Source organism: Bufo gargarizans, chromosome 5, assembly GCF_014858855.1.
Source record: "Bufo gargarizans isolate SCDJY-AF-19 chromosome 5, ASM1485885v1, whole genome shotgun sequence".
Taxonomy (NCBI): Eukaryota; Metazoa; Chordata; class Amphibia; order Anura; family Bufonidae; genus Bufo; species Bufo gargarizans.
Window position 1 is genome coordinate 326,121,541 of NC_058084.1, and position 16,020 is coordinate 326,137,560.

Below are 16,020 nucleotides of genomic sequence, written 5' to 3' on the forward strand. Positions count from 1 at the left end.
TAAATGTGGTATCTTTGTCATTGTACTGACCCAGTGAATGAAGGGTGCAGGTCTGTTTAACCCCATAGGGAACGTTGTAGAATAAAACCCGTAAAACTGTGGCAGAAAGAGCAACTTGTACCAGGAAAAAAAAAAAAAAACCCTCATACAGTAGGCTGTGTGAATGGAAAAATAAAAAAGTTGTGGCTACATGAAGACAGGGAAGAAAAATGAACACGCAAAAAGAAAAAAAAAAACTCCGGTATTCAAGGGGTTACGGTCTCATGCACAGGAGCCTATTTTTGGTCCATAGTTAGGCCTCATTCACACGTCAGTGTTTGGTCAGTGATTTCCATCAGTGATTGTGAGCCAAAACCAGGAATGGAGCCTCCACAGACATAAGGTATAAGGGAAAGATCTGCACCTTTTCTGTGTTCAGAGCCGCACCTGGTTTGGTCTCAAAATCACTGACCGAACACTGACGTGTGAATGAGGCATAATGCAGTCTGGGGTACTGCATGGTTTTCCCAAGGTCATATGTTGGGGAGAAAAAAAAAAAAAAGCTGGATGATGTTGGTTTACAACAGGCCCCACCCGTTGTTCCTGCAGGAGATGCGGCACGGCCCCGATAGTGTGAAGGTGAATACCCCTCATAGTCACGTGACCTGAACCATCTAGGAGCCGATACCGATACACGCTCCGAGGTCAGGGGGTGTGGCCATTACACAACACGTGCATCTCGCCAGGTCATGTGACCAGACCCCGCCTCCCATCCCTGACACTAGTGAGTCCTGTGCCCGCTGCTGTCCAGTCTACCGTCACATTCCCCGGATCCGTCACTTCACCGACTGTACAGGTAACTGATGTCACATGACCCTTGTGGACGCTGCTGCAATGTGTGAGCGTGCTGTCATCTCTGACACTGCGGGTCTGGCTCCCCCAGTCAGGATCGGAAATCGACTGCTAGGGCTGCCCAGTGTCATGCAGCCATTGACTGTGCCAGTACATTGCTCCTGTAGTGGTGTCCTGCTGGGTCATTGTGGTATAGGCCTCTGGTAGTCACTCACACTCAAGTGCTAGTGTTCTCTGAGTTCTGCCCCGTCTCTTCCAGGTGTAATAGACATATATCTATGTCTGTCCAAACTCTCACGTGCATTATAGTTTGTGGTTTTTGCAGAAATGTTGTAATGAATCTCAAGAAGTTAGGTTTTAGGTAAAACACCAGTATTCTAGACCGAAATAAGCTTCTAAAGCGCTTCATACAGACTCCTGGTTTTGGAATAGGAAATATGTGCCATCGTTCACACATCGCTTGTTTTACTGCTTCAGAAAGTGGCATGGCAGTTATCTGCAAACTTTTACACGCTGCATTTCCCGCTGAAGCCAACGGGAAGGTGTAAAATACAGTCCAAAATGCTGGTGTGGCGTATATGCCGAAAATACACATCAAAGTGACTTGATTATGCATCGCATTTTTAAGCAAGCTTATTTGTGTGAACGTCGCCTCAGGGCCACGTGCACACGGTGCGTATTTATGTGTGGATCTCCGTGCAGCTCGCCAAGCACAGCGCCGTACATTGTATAGTGGTTGTACTTGGTATCACAGCTCAGCCCCATTCACTTCTGTGGGGTTGAGCTGCGCCTAGACCATGTGACCAAGGAATATGATGGCACATGGCATAGGCTGAGCCACAAGAAGGCCACAGCGCTACTGGGCCTACTCAAACGGTTGATTGGGGGGGGGGGGGGGGGCCAGGTGTTAGACCGCCACCAATAAGATACTGATGACCTTTCCAGAAGATAGGCCTTTAGTATAAAAGTCTCAGAAAACCCCTTATCCCACAGAGCGTGTGGTGCATCAGTTGGCAAACCTCCAGTCCACGGCCTGTTTACTTCTGGGGTATAGCAGGGGTCAAGGTGCGCCAGTTGTTGGCTGCAGCGGCGCAGTTTGTTTCTGTATGCTCATCCGTGATGACGTATTCTCTTGTAGAATGGGCGTGGAGTGGTTTGGCTTCGGATATGCGGCTCTGGTCGCCACAGGAGGGGTCGTCGGCTATGTAAAAGCAGGTAAATATGTCATTCTAGATTGTCACGTTAAACACCATGCCTGTTAAATGAATTTTGTCTAAATCTGCTGATTTACCATCTAATGTGTATGCGGGTGCCCCAACTCTCCCCCGACGGCAGATCAGGGGGAAAAAAAACGCTGGGTGTTATCATGCGCGATCCTTTTGTGCTCAGGGGAGATAAGCCGCCACCAAAGGAGTAACTTCCCTCGCCGTCCCTTCAGGGACCCTTGTGAATTTTCTAGTGACTAGGCAAAATGAAAGATGAGTAGAAATCAACCCAAAAATGTGTCTTCTGCGGGAAATCCTACATGGGCCATGGGGGGGGGGGGAGTTGGATGTCCTCATACACATTAGACTGTCCGCAGGTTCGGACCTTGCTTCTTAATGTACTATGTTACTTGCCTGATCCTCAAGAACAGCCCCCACGTGTTTAATCCTGTGAAGAGACATCCGTGCCTCATGTAACCTGCAGGAACAGCCGTTTTGGAGAACTTACAGGCGCTGTTCGTGATGTAAGAAGGAGAGGAACTGCTTCTGTTCACTGCTGCATGGGAAATCTGCTGCGGATGATTATTTATCACCCCCTATACTACACTGAGGACTACTATATATTGCTTAGTCATCCATTAAAGGGAACCTGTCATCAACTTTATGCTGATCATACTGAGGACAGTATAAAGTATTGACAGAAATGCTGATGTCAGCAGTGTGTCACACATCAGCTAATAGCAAGTGAATGCTGAGAACCAGCGTCATAATCATTGTACCACAGACCTTGAAAAGAGTCTAATCTACTTGAGAAGAGTCCTGGTTATTCATAATCTCCTACTCTCCTGCCCATCCTGCTGATGATTGTCAGTTCTCTCCTAGAGAGAAAGGGAGAAAACTAGGTAGAAGACTATCAGTCATCAGCAGGTGGGCAGGGAGAGCAGGAATTCATGAATAACCATGACTCTTCTCAGGTGGTCAGTGACTCTTTTCCAGGCCCAGTCTGCAATGACTTATGATGTTGGTTCTCGGCAACCACTTACTTTTAACTTTTAAATGACAGATCGCTTAAATCAACTCGCCTGTCTCTATTCAGCCGTTAGTATGGGCAGCATAACGTTGATGACAGGTTTCCCTTAAATTGCAGGTTCTAACTTGGGGAAAAATGTGCAGGCTTCTTCTAGCTGAGTCACAGTAACAGCTGAATTCTATGACCCACTTCCTATTGACATTAATGTCAGCAGAGATCTTCTCAAGATTATACATCCACTATCACCTATAGATAAGGAGGTCAGAAAACTGGAAGTCCTGCCATGGGCTCACAATTTCTACAAATATCTACCCTATTTCCTAGAAAGCTGGACTCGTTGCTTAAAGGGTTAAGCAACAAATTAATGTATGTACTGTCCCATTTTTTTCCTGCGATGAGCCCCCGGTCGTCATCTTTTGGCTGCAGCACGGGTCACCGCTCCAGCCATTCACCGGCCTTAGCAGAGATGTCCTGGGCACAGCTATTGGCTGCAGCGGTGACCTGTGCTTAGAACTTCATTGCTGCAGCCAAGAGGATGTCAGCAGCAGGAGGACCAGAGCTCAGCGTTGTGTTTTTTTTTTTTTTCATTTCTTTTTAGGCCATTTACAGGGGTTGACCTGGTTTACATAGAACTTGGACACCCCTTTAGTGTACATAGACATAGACATGATCACACAATATCTCCACTGCTCCAGGCAATATTGTAATAGGTGAATATTTTATCTGTGTTCCTTTATTCAGGTAGCGTTCCATCTCTTGCTGCCGGCCTACTTTTTGGAAGTTTGGCTGGCCTGGGGGCCTATCAGATGTCACAAGACCCAAAGAACGTCTTGCTTTCACTGAGTAAGTAATCTCTTTGGCAGGAGAACCTTTTTTTTCCCTTTTTACAAAGCTATGGTTAATACAGTAGTCAGAGATAGACAAGTGTGGTTACAGAGGACAGACTTATCAGGACAGCACTCCAGAGGGGGACCAGTGGTGGAAGGGACGTCTCCCTTTCTAACAGCTGGACCCCAATGTTATGGTTGCTGTAACTTAGTACCCCCCACAGACATGTCATATACTCTCTGGAAAACATGAACCACAGGTTGAGTTCCTAGCAACTAGAGGACAGAGTCATCTGCCTTGGTGCAGGGCTGCCCTTCGCTTCCCCACTGATATCGCCTTAGCAGGTGGGGGTTGATCTGCATGGCAGCATATCTCTACGGCCAGATTGTCCGTGGTGACTTAGCTTATCATCTCAGCCACTTTGACGGCTTCCAAAGGAAAAGCTCTTGTAAAGTTGCAGTATTAATCAGATTTTTATACAGATACATTGAGCAGAAACTGATACGAGCGGTTGACTTTACATGAAGTTTCATTGGATGATTAGTTGAAAATCAAATCTATGTATTTCAGTCTGGTGATAGTAGAGCCTTTTGTGGCATTTCATAGTGTACTTGGTTACAGTTGGGGAGGTGTAACAGTGTCGATTAAAATGTACGTGTTTGATGTAATCCCCATATCTGCATTCAAGTTGCCTCAGGAACGTTGGCCGGAGTGATGGGATTCAGATTCTACAACTCTGGGAAGATCATGCCTGCTGGATTAATTGCTGGTGCCAGGTGGGTACATCTTTGTTGGCTTTGCCCGTTTAATATGTATGGTTTGATGTAAGCGAGGAGACTGAGAATATATGTAAATCATCCCTTTACATAACTTAGGAGTCTTATCATATGGTACATCTCCTATGTATGAACATCATGGGGGAATTAATTAAAGAGCCTTCATCATTATGATCTACCCTATTAAGCCTGGCATACTGCCTGGTAGGATTCATCACCGTGAATAAAGTGAGCTCTCTATTGCGGTAACACGCGTACCATTGCAGCATGATTATTACTTTTTTATGCAAATGAGGTGATCAAAGCAGGGAGGGACTGGACCAGGCCTCCCCCCCCCCCCCCTTAATTCCCCCTCAAAGCCATCATCTGTGCTTGCGCAGTGCATCAACTGTGCATGTACTGATGAAGTCTCACTACTAGATTTCAGGGCCAAAACATCAAAACTTTAAGGATGCCTGGTTCTGTCAATCAAGCCATAAGGAGGAGTGGTCATGGGGAAGAGGAGGTGGTAAAGCGGTCCTCCAAGGCCTTGATGCTGCAATCGCCTCATTTGCATAAAAATAGAATTACAAATTATGCTGCAACAGTACACCCGTTTGCAGCAATAGAGAGCATTTTTTATTCGTCATGATCAATGCCTGGTTTATTAAGGTTGATTGTGGTGACAGATGCTCTCTAATGTCGCACATGCCAAATTTTGGTGCAAATCTCATAGTGCACATACATTTCCTATTTTTCCTGTATGTGCACTATGAGATTTGCACCAAAATTTGGCATGTGCGACATTAGAGAGCATCTGTCACCACAATCAACCTTAATAAACCAGGCATTGATCATGACGAAAAATGTACCAATACTTGCATCAGAAAACGGTTACAAAAGTTACACTGGAAGTCTACATCGGCTCCTTGCTGATATGCATTTCACTTGCACTGACCTCTTGACATAGTAAAATTATGAAAAAATAGTAAGCACTCTTAAATCCCTGCTCTATGCCCTACACCTGCTACTCATTTCATAATGTCTGGACCCATGAAAGGTCTTCTTTAAGGAACACCGGTCTTAATAGGTGTCCCCACATATGCACTAGTGTTCATGTGGAGCAGGAGGTGCACTCTGCTACACATGGTCATAAAGTATCTAGTAAATGGTGCACATAATAAAAGTATTCACTATTCCAGCTCTTGTTTCTGGATCACATAATTAGACAAGTGCACTTAAAGAGGACCTGTCGCCACAAAATACAGTGCAATGTGAAAGAGCCATGTCATAGAGCAGGAGAAGCAGAGCAGCTTTATACATATTTTTATACATTTAGATCTGTGTTTTTTGTAGTTCTGTGAAAAACGGTACAAGAGTCAGGTGCTATCAGTAGTTGATAGCATTGTGTATATAGGTGTGCATAGAGAGAGGGCTCCCTCCTGTACCAATAGTTTTTTCACAGGGGTGCAAAAAAGCAAAGATATAAATGTTGAAATTGGGGGTCTAGCTCCTGGAAAGAAACACAGCTGCAGAGCACAGTCGCTACTAAATGCACTGAGCTGTGACTAGTAAACAATGAACCAGAGACGCCAGTCCTGTGGCACCTAACTCCACCATATCTGCAGGGGTGTCGGGAGCTAAGTGTTCACCCTGTACTGCCACAGGAAGAGGGGATGCCCTTAGACTCTGCTTATAGTGCCCCGGAACTTCGGACACCTTGCCCTCAGTTCTGTAACTTTGTGCAGTTTGTAACTCGTATTTACCGTAGTGAATGAAGCTGTTCTTGCTTATCTGTACCCTGTTACTATCACAGTCGGTCAGGCTGTACTTCTACAGGCAGTTTTTCCACTATGCCACCACACCCTGCTGGAACTGTCTCTTTGAACTTTTTACTTATCTATTCTAAATAGTCGTAGTATGTACAGTGTGTATTGAGTGTGTATATAGTTGGTGACCAGTTTATTCATTACTTAAAGGGCTTGTCCAGAATTTTTAAAGGGGGTTATCCAGGAATGGCTAATGATGACCCATTCTCGGGATAGGTTATTATTATCACATCTGCGGGGGTCCAAGTCCCAGCACCCCGGCCAGTCGGCTGTTTTAGGGAGCCGCCGCACTCGCAGGAGCTCTGGCAGCTCTCCAAGCACAGCGCCATACATAGTAGCCAAGCCATGTGATTGATGTATGGTGATGTCACATGGCCTAGGAAGAGACTGCGGCGCTCGCAGAGCGTAAGCCTCTTGTAATAGCTGATGGGCAGGGGTGCCGGGTGTTGAACCACTGTCCATCTTAGGACAGGTCATCAATATTAATTACTGAATAACTCTTAAGTGATGACTTATCCTCGGGTCTGCCACCCTTCAGAAGTCAGCTCAAGAACTACACAGCACTGTCAACATTGTGGAGGACAGTGCTTGTCACTTCAGTGGGTGCGGTGCTGCAGTCAATGGCGGACTGGAAACTTAAAGGGGTTCTCCGGGAATTAAGAAAATGTAAATACTTAAATATTACTTTATTCAAAATTAAATCTCAAATAACCTTCATTAGTTATAATGGCTCGTTTTGTCTGGGGAGCAATCATCAGGGGAAACAAAATGGCAGCTGTCCTATTAGTTCACACAAAACCTGTCCTGATCACACACGAGGACAAATTACTTCACCACACTGAGGTAAAGAGCTGCCTCCTCCTCTCTACTTGTCAGGGATTATGATCCTGAATACAGATGATCTTCAGCTGAATCTCTGTATGAATAGAGTTCATGAGCAGACATGAAGTACAGAGAGGACAGACTGTGGCAATGGAGACTGTAAACAAGAGCTGCTGCTCATCAGCCTCACCTCACCCTCCTCTAATGTATCCTCATCATCTCCATTCCCACAGAGATTCACCTGTATTCAGGATCATGATTCCTGACCTGTCCTCCTTCTCCAGGCATGGAGCTTAAGAGATTAGGCTTTGGCTTTGGCTATTTTCACACTAGCGGCAGGAAGGACCCGACAGGCTGTTCACCCTGTCGGATCCGTCCTGCTGCTATTTTGCCGTGCCGCCGGACCACTGCTCTGTCCCCCATTGACGGGGACGGAGCTCCGGCACAGCACGGCAGTGCACAGCGAAAGGCCGCTGGACTAAAAGTACTGCATGTCCGACTTTCCGCGAACTGCCATGCTGCGCCGGAGCTCCGCCCCATCCCCATTAAAGTCAATAGGGACGGAGCGGCGGCCCGGATGAAATAGTGTGAAAGTACCTTTTCATGCCAACAGCAGAAAGTAGGGCTTGGGTGACCCCCAGGGCATCGGCCCACCGGGAAATTTCCCTGTAAGTTCTATGGCCTATCCACTCCTGGCTGCAGTAGTGAGCGCCGTCCACTACAATGTTGACACAGACTTCTGGCAACGGAGTTACAAAGAACTACTGTACTGATTGGCGGGAGCGTAGCTTTTCGGATCCCTGCCATTCAGCTAGTGATGGCCTCACTAGGTCAGGATAAGTCATCACTTGAAAAAGGCTGGACTTTTAGCACTTTTAGATTAGGCCGCCAGTATCTGATGGGCAGGGGTGAATGGGAGCAGCACTGCAGTAATCTGCTATGTCCACTACACAATGGACGGAACTACATCTGTACAAGTCTACTGTTTCCATGGAAGCTACAGAAATAGTCCTAACATAGCGAATTCTGCTGTTACCATAATACCAGATGCCTCTGCATTCAGTCATAGCCTTGATACGGTGGCATGGAGCAGAAGACCTCCATTCTTGCGACAGATGGAACCAGAATCTATCAGATATTCACAGTATGCCATAAATATGCACACATTAGTACTATCTGTGTAATGGACATGTAGAAGAGCTGTGTGTGCAATGTGTATATAGTAAACTATCTGTGTAATGGGCATGTGGTAGAGCTGTGTATGTAATATGTATATAGTAATGTCAGGTGGGCACTGTGTATGGCAGCAGTGGTCTTATGTTTAGTGTATGATGTTGGATAAATGTAAAATTGTCTACATTTATTTCTGCATGGGAGGCTAGCAATGGTTTGCCTGCAGAAATATCCGCCTCATAACGTTATGTGGGCCTATGCATTATATATGTGAATTACCGCAAAATTTGTACGCCTCCTCGGCTAAAAATACTCCTCAAAATTGTTAAGAGGAGTATTTTTACTCTTCTGGAAAAAATGTAGTGCGACCTCTGCTGTCAGCTGTAACATACAGCTGACAGTCTGCTTTAAACTGCAGACATAACCCCTTCCATGCCATGGTTCTTAGGGACTGCTGTATGGAAGGGGCTAACCATCAGGCTGCTGCTTTGTAGCTGTAACATACAGCTAACACTCTGCTTGAAATGTCCGACATCGGTGCTGGCATCAATGTCGGCTGTTTAACCCCTTCTATGCCGCGGTCCTTAGGGACTGCTGCATGGAGGGGATAATCATCGGGTGCTCTGATGTGGCAGCGGCCCGATGCTTGAAGAGTAAACTGAGGAAGAGAGCTTCCTCTCCCCATCGGGCCTCTGTGCTGCTTTGGCAGCGTCACGATTGTTACCATGGCAACAGGACGCCTTCACAGTCATCCGGATTGCCATGGTATAGCTGAGCTTGATCAGGCTTACTGTGAATGACAATACACTGCAGTACACAATACAGTTTACTGCAGTGTGTTGTAGAAGCATCAGACCCACTGGATCGTCAAGAACCAAGTGGGTCTGAGTAAAAAAAAATAAAATCTAACTTCTTCATATATCCGCACATATAATTGCTTAAAAATGTAAAAAAAAACAAAACACTAAACATGTTTGGTATTGCCGCGTCCCTAACAACCTGATCTATAAAAGGATCGCACGGTGAACGCCATAGAAAAAAACTATGATGGAATGGCAATTTCGCCCACCACACGTCCCACAAAATGGTATAAAAAGTGATGAAAGGAGTCATATGTATCCCAAAATAGTACCAATCAGTCATCTCATCCAGCAAAAAATGAGCCCCTACCTAAGACAATTGCCCCAAAAATAAAAAAGATATGGCTTTCGGAAAATGGAAACACTAAAACATGATTTTTTTTTGTTTCAAAAATGCTCTTATTGTTTAAAACCAAAATATATATATAAAAAAAAAAAACACACACGTAACAACCTGCTCTATAAAAATATCACATGCGCTAAACCGTCTGGTGAATGCCATAAAAAATGAAACCTTGCCAAAAAGCCATTTTTTTTGAATCGCCTTACAAAAAAAGTGTATTACCAAGCGATCAAAAAGTCATATGTGCCCCAAAATAGGTACCAATCAAACCGTCATCTCATCTTGCAAAAAAAAATGAGCCCCAATCGTCCAGAAAAATAAATAAATATGGCTTTCAGAAAATGGAGACACTAAAACATGTTTTTTTTTTTCCCAAATATGTTTTTATTATGTAAATAAAATGTAAAAAAATGCACATATCAGGCATCACTGTGTCCGTAACAACCTGCTCTATAAAAATAGGATGTGATCCAACCCGTCTGGTGAATGCCGTAAAATAAAAAATGTGCCAGAAAAGCCATTTTTTTTATCACCTTACATCAGAAAAAGTGTAATACCAAGCGATCATTAAAAATTCATGTGCCCCAAAATGGTACCAATCAAACCATCATCTCTTCTAGCAATAAATGAGCTCCTACCTAAGACAATCACCCAAAAAATAAAAATATGGCTTTCAAAAAAATAGAAACACAAAAACATGATTAAAAAAAAAATATATTGTTGTGTAAATCCAAAATTAAAATAAAAAAAATACATACTAGGTATCGCCGCATCGTTACGACCTGCTCTATAAAAATATAAAAAATATCACATGATCTACTGTCAGGTGAGCATTATAAAAACAATAAAAAACTGTGCCAGAAAAGCCTTTTATTGGTTACCTTGCTTCACAAAAAGAGTAATATATATTATATATATATATATATATATACACACACACAATGCACAACTACCCCTAGCAGAAGATTTCTATACTGCAGGAATAACCCTAATATATATATATATATATATATATATATATATATATATATATTATATATAACAAAAAATAAATAAATAAAAAATGGCAGCACTCACAAAAAATGAGCGAAAAGAAAAACCCTTTATTCACCCATGTGTTCACAACTAGGGATGAGCAAACTTGGCGTACAAGGTTCAGGTTTGGGTTATGTAAGAATTCCGTTATGGATTCTGCTACCACTGACCATAACCAAGGGTCTATTCACACGTCCGCATCCGTTCCACAATTTTGCGGAAGGGGTGCGGTTCATTTTCAATGGGGCTGCAAAAGATGCAGACAGCACCATGTGCAGCCACGGACAAGAAAGGCATTTCTATCATAGTGCTGGCCATAAAATACGGAATGCACATGGCCGGTATCCGTGTTTTGCGGATACGCAATTTGCAGACTGCAAAACAGTTGTGGACGTGTGAATGGACCCTTATGGTCCGTGGTAGCGGAGTCCATAACAGAATTCTTAGATAACCTGAAACTTGTACGCTGAACTTGAAACACAAGTTCACTTAACACTAGTCGCAACGTTTTAGCTCCTAGCTTTAAAAGAGACTCTGTGAATGAGCTGAAAACATTGCGACCAAAGGGTTGAATAAAGTGTTTGAGGGTGCTGTCAATTATATATATATATATATATATATATATATTTAAACTGGTGTAAAGTAGAACTGTCTTAGTTGCCCATAGCAACCAATCAGATTCCACCTTTCATTTTTTACAGGTTTATTTGGAAAATGAAAGCAGGAATCTGGTTGCTATGGGCAACTAAGTCAGTTCTACTTTACACCAGTTCTCCCCCACTGTGTACATAGCATTGTGTGTCGTCACACTGTACTAATCTGTGTGGGAAAAGTGACCGCTCACTATGCGGACTGCACACAATACTGTATTCAGAAGAAAGTGCATGTAGTGAGAGCATCAGTAATGAGATCTATATCATGCTTATAACGCCATGGTTCTGACTGTAGAATGCTGCACTAATGTTATCAGCAGAAATATCTATTGTGTCTACAAATAATGGACTTTCTACAGAATAGAAAGTGAGAAATAGATCTGCTGATTACAGGTTGTGTAGCATACTGTAAGACTCACCATGTTGTGGATTGGAATTAAATCTTACTACCAAATTACTTGCAAGTTCCAGCAGCCTATATGTAAGTGGCTGCTAGCTGTGCTGTGTAACAGGATGTGGAGGCGGGGCAGCAGAGCTTGTGCTGGTGCATGTAAAATCCACAGGAACGCCCACAGAGCCTCACAGGAGATGACAGCAATCAGCAAAACTCATATCGGAGCATTTCTGAGTGCATGTGAAGCAAAGCTGATACCAGTAGGGCTACGTTCACATCACCGTTCAGCCTTTCCGTTCTCCTGCTGTTTAGGGGCAGGAGAACGGAAAGGACGGATAAGCACATAACTGACACCAGACGGAGCCTGAGGACCCCATAGACCAGGGATCAGCAACCTGCGGCTCTCCAGCTGTTGTGAAACTACAATTCCCAGCATGCTCCATTCATTTCTATGAGAGTTCTTAGAAGAGCAGAGCAAGTATGCATACTGGGAGTTGTCGTTTCACAACAGCTGGAGAGCCGGAGGTTGCCTACCCCTGCCATAGACTATAATGGGGTCCCGTTATGTTTCCGCTCAGAAGATGATTTTTAAGCGGAGATAAAAGTTGTGCATGCAGGACTTTTGTCTCCGCTTAAAAATCATCTTCTGAGCGGAAACATAACGGACCCCATTATAGTCTATGGGGTCCTCAGGCTCCGTTTGGTGTCAGTTATGTGCTTATTCGTCCTTTCCGTTCCCCTGCCCCTAAACAGAGCAGGAGAACGGAAAGGCTGAACGGTGATGTGAACGAAGCCTAAAAAAACAAGTGCAATTTTATTATGTGCTGCATTATGGTAAAATATGGGGTTATTGATTTTATTTTTATAGTGCACAAAGGTGTCCATAGCCTTTAAAGTTTGATCACCCTCTACTATTCATGCAGCTTCTGATCATGTACATGATGCACAAATACTACTGTGTATTCTCACCCATAATGTTTAGCTGACCATTTGGTTGTATTTTTTTATGATGACTTATTATTTTTCTTTGTTTTTCATGCAGCCTGTTAATGCTGGGAAGACTGGGGGTTAAGATGTTGCAGAAGCCTCACCAGCCATGATGTAAAGCAAGCCGTAAACCTTTGTATGCAGTCGGTGTCCAGGTCCCGTGTGGCGTGCAATATAAAAATGGTCATTTTCTAAGTAAAACAAACCTACTTTTACTAAGTAATAATGTGAACTGTGTCTTTTGTACAACATGTCAGTTGCAATAAGCATGCCTCGTCTGCCAAAAATATTAAATTGAGTTCACAGTAACTAGGGATGAGCGAATCGACTTCGGATAAAACATCCGAAGTCAATTCGCATAAAACTTTGTTTCAATACTGTACGGAGTGGGCGCTTTGTACAGTATTACAATGTATTGGCTCTGATGAGCCAAAGTTCTTACTTCGAAGTCTTGTGAGACTTTGCATAATAACTTCATAAATTGATTTCTACTGTAAAAAAAACATAACTTCTGACCCTGTCAATCAAAGTGCAGTTGCATAGAAAGCCAAGCTTCTAGGAGTAACGGCAACGCCCCCGTTGCTCCTAGAGGCTCAGTTGCATGTGTTTAAACTTCATTTTTCTCAGCAATGCGGCCATATGAACATGGGACCAACACAGAGGCCTTCAGCTGCCAAGCGCACATGTAACAGGTCAGCCTGTATCATACAAATCTGCTGACAGATGCCCTTTACTGAATAGTCATAGAAATTGACCAATCAACTAAAACACAATTATCACAGTACAAAGGAAATCAGTACAAATACTTTATTATGCTGTATACAGTACAGTTAGGTTTTAAATACAAATTTACACTATTCTACTTATTAAATTAAAGTATAGTATTAAATAAAAAGTAATCCTATGTATATACTGTACACTACGGTAAACTTATGGTGACGTTATCTGTGAGGTCTCAGTCTGTCCTTATTTTCTGGCCCAAAATATGAACTCCTCCCAGCAGGAGGACTAGATAAAGCTGTTCCTGTGGGAAACACTGCCTCTTTTGTTTTTTTTTTCTGGGAAATCTGTTCTTTTGTCAAAAAAAGATAAAGTACCAGGGAAAACACTGGCCTTGGGGAAGACCATTGCATTCCTAAACCAGAGGAAAACAAAACCATTCAGTTTCGGTAGACTGCTACTCATGGATATTACCTCTGTTCTATTTTTTTTTTATAGTATTTCAGATTTATTCATTTGTACTTTTGTGGTGTTAAAAGAATACAAGAGATTCCCAATAAACAAGCTTAGACTTAGGCTACATGCACACGACCGTATGTTTTGCGGTCCGGAAAAAAAAAGGATGATATCCGTATGCCATCCGTTTTTGTTTTTCCGGATCCATTGTAACAATGCCTAAAATGGACAAGAATAGGACATGTTCTATATTTTTTTTTGCGGGGCTACGGATCAGACCTACTGATGCGGACAGCACACGGTGTGCTGTCAGAATTTTTTGCGGACCCATTAAAATAAATGGGTCCGCATCCTATCCGCCAAAAAAACGGAACGGACACGGAAACAATGTGTGCATGTAGCCTTACAGATATGGACTCGGGAGATTATGGTTTACAACACGGATGCTCAACCTGCGGCCCACCAGCTGTTGCAAAACTACAACTCCCAGCATGCCCGAACAGCCTACAGCAGGGCATTGTGGGAGTTGTAGTTTTACAACAGCTGGAGGGCCGCAGGTTGAGCATCCCTGGTTTACAAGATTGTAACATTTCGTTTTTCACATTTTATAAAACTGATCCTTGGGATAGGTCATCAGTATCTGATCACGGGAGACCAACCCCCAGCACCCCTGCTGATTATCTGAGTGGTTGGGTTTGCTGTGTTTTGCACGTGGTCAATGACTGTTAAGCCTAGACTACATTACAACAAATAAAAATTGATGAAAGTTTCAACTTGCATTCTACAGTGTGACCAGTAGGGAGCACTATAGGATACCAGTTCCCCATGAGTAAAGTGACTGATGGGAAGCGGTTCAAGTCCGCTGACATCAGTGTTATATTGTCTGGAAACTGCAGGCAGAAGTGTGCTTATTCACAGTACATATACACATAGATGTGGCTACATTCATATACATAAAAACACATTCAGCTATGTAACAGAGTGGTGTCTACCATCAAACAGAAATCCCCGTCTTCAGGAACAACCTGCACAGCAGCAGATGAGGACAGTCTTCACACATGGCATTCTGCATCCTTCCCAATCCCAAATGGAGTAATAACTCCAAGGGAATGTGTCACCTGTATTTCTGCCACTTGAAACCACATCCTTTTTTTTCTCTTTTTTTTTTTTCTGACTGTAGATTTTTTAAATTTCTGTTTCAATATGATTATGGGGGCAGCCATCTTGTCTGAGCTTTTCTTAACAGCATTTAGAGAATTGCTTTACAGCAGCCACGTGGGTCATAGACACCATGCCCAGGAGGGGACCTCATGGACTTCTGTGGGAAAGTTTTCTAGGCATGCTCGGTGACCTGTGCAGAGGTCAGGAGGGAGTAGATAAGCTGTGATATTATCTATTGTGAATGGTGGATCCTGTTTTATCTCTCTCCACAGGTGACGCCTATCATTCTAATCCTGCCTGTAATGATAATGAGATGGCTGCTGAAAAGTGATTTGTACAGATCAAGAAGTGGCGCCTATTATTAGTGCAAAAACTGCAGGATTTAGATTTATATTTTTTGTGAAAAGAGCGACATGGAAAATGAAAAATATCAAATACGCTTGACATAAAAACTTGATTTAAACAATAGGTAATTTTCTGTTGATACATTCCCTTAAAAGATAACCTGTCACCAAAAAATGCAGTGTAATCTGCAGGAGGAGCGGAGCAGATTATATATCGTTTTGTGGGGAGACGATTCAGTAAAACAAAATGTATATCTCTGCTCTTTCTGAATTTAAGACATCGCTGTGTACAACTAGTAGTTACTGACAGCTATCTCTGTATGCACACAGAATGCTATCAATCACTGATAAGATGGCCCTGTGTACAACTATGCGTGACTGACAGCTATCTCTGTATACACACACACAGAATGTGATCAGTCACTGATAAGATGGCCCTGTGTACAACTATGAGTGACTGATGGCTATCTCTGTATACACACACACAGAATGTGATCAGTCACTGGTAAGATGGCACCGTGTACAACTATGAGTGACTGACAGCTATCTCTGTATACACACACAGAATGTGATCAGTCACTGGTAAGATGGCCC

General features: G+C 43.3%; 1 protein-coding gene across 1 annotated transcript; it reads left to right on the forward strand.

Moving 5' to 3' along the window:
- The first annotated feature begins 687 nt into the window (after positions 1-687).
- Positions 688-12,968, forward strand: TMEM14C (transmembrane protein 14C). Its single transcript, XM_044294534.1, has 5 exons — positions 688-835; positions 1,970-2,046; positions 3,808-3,909; positions 4,583-4,670; positions 12,801-12,968. Exons 2-5 carry the CDS (start codon positions 1,971-1,973, stop codon positions 12,856-12,858), a joined length of 324 nt encoding a protein of 107 aa, XP_044150469.1. The 5' UTR covers positions 688-835; position 1,970; the 3' UTR covers positions 12,859-12,968.
- The last annotated feature ends 3,052 nt before the right edge of the window (positions 12,969-16,020 follow it).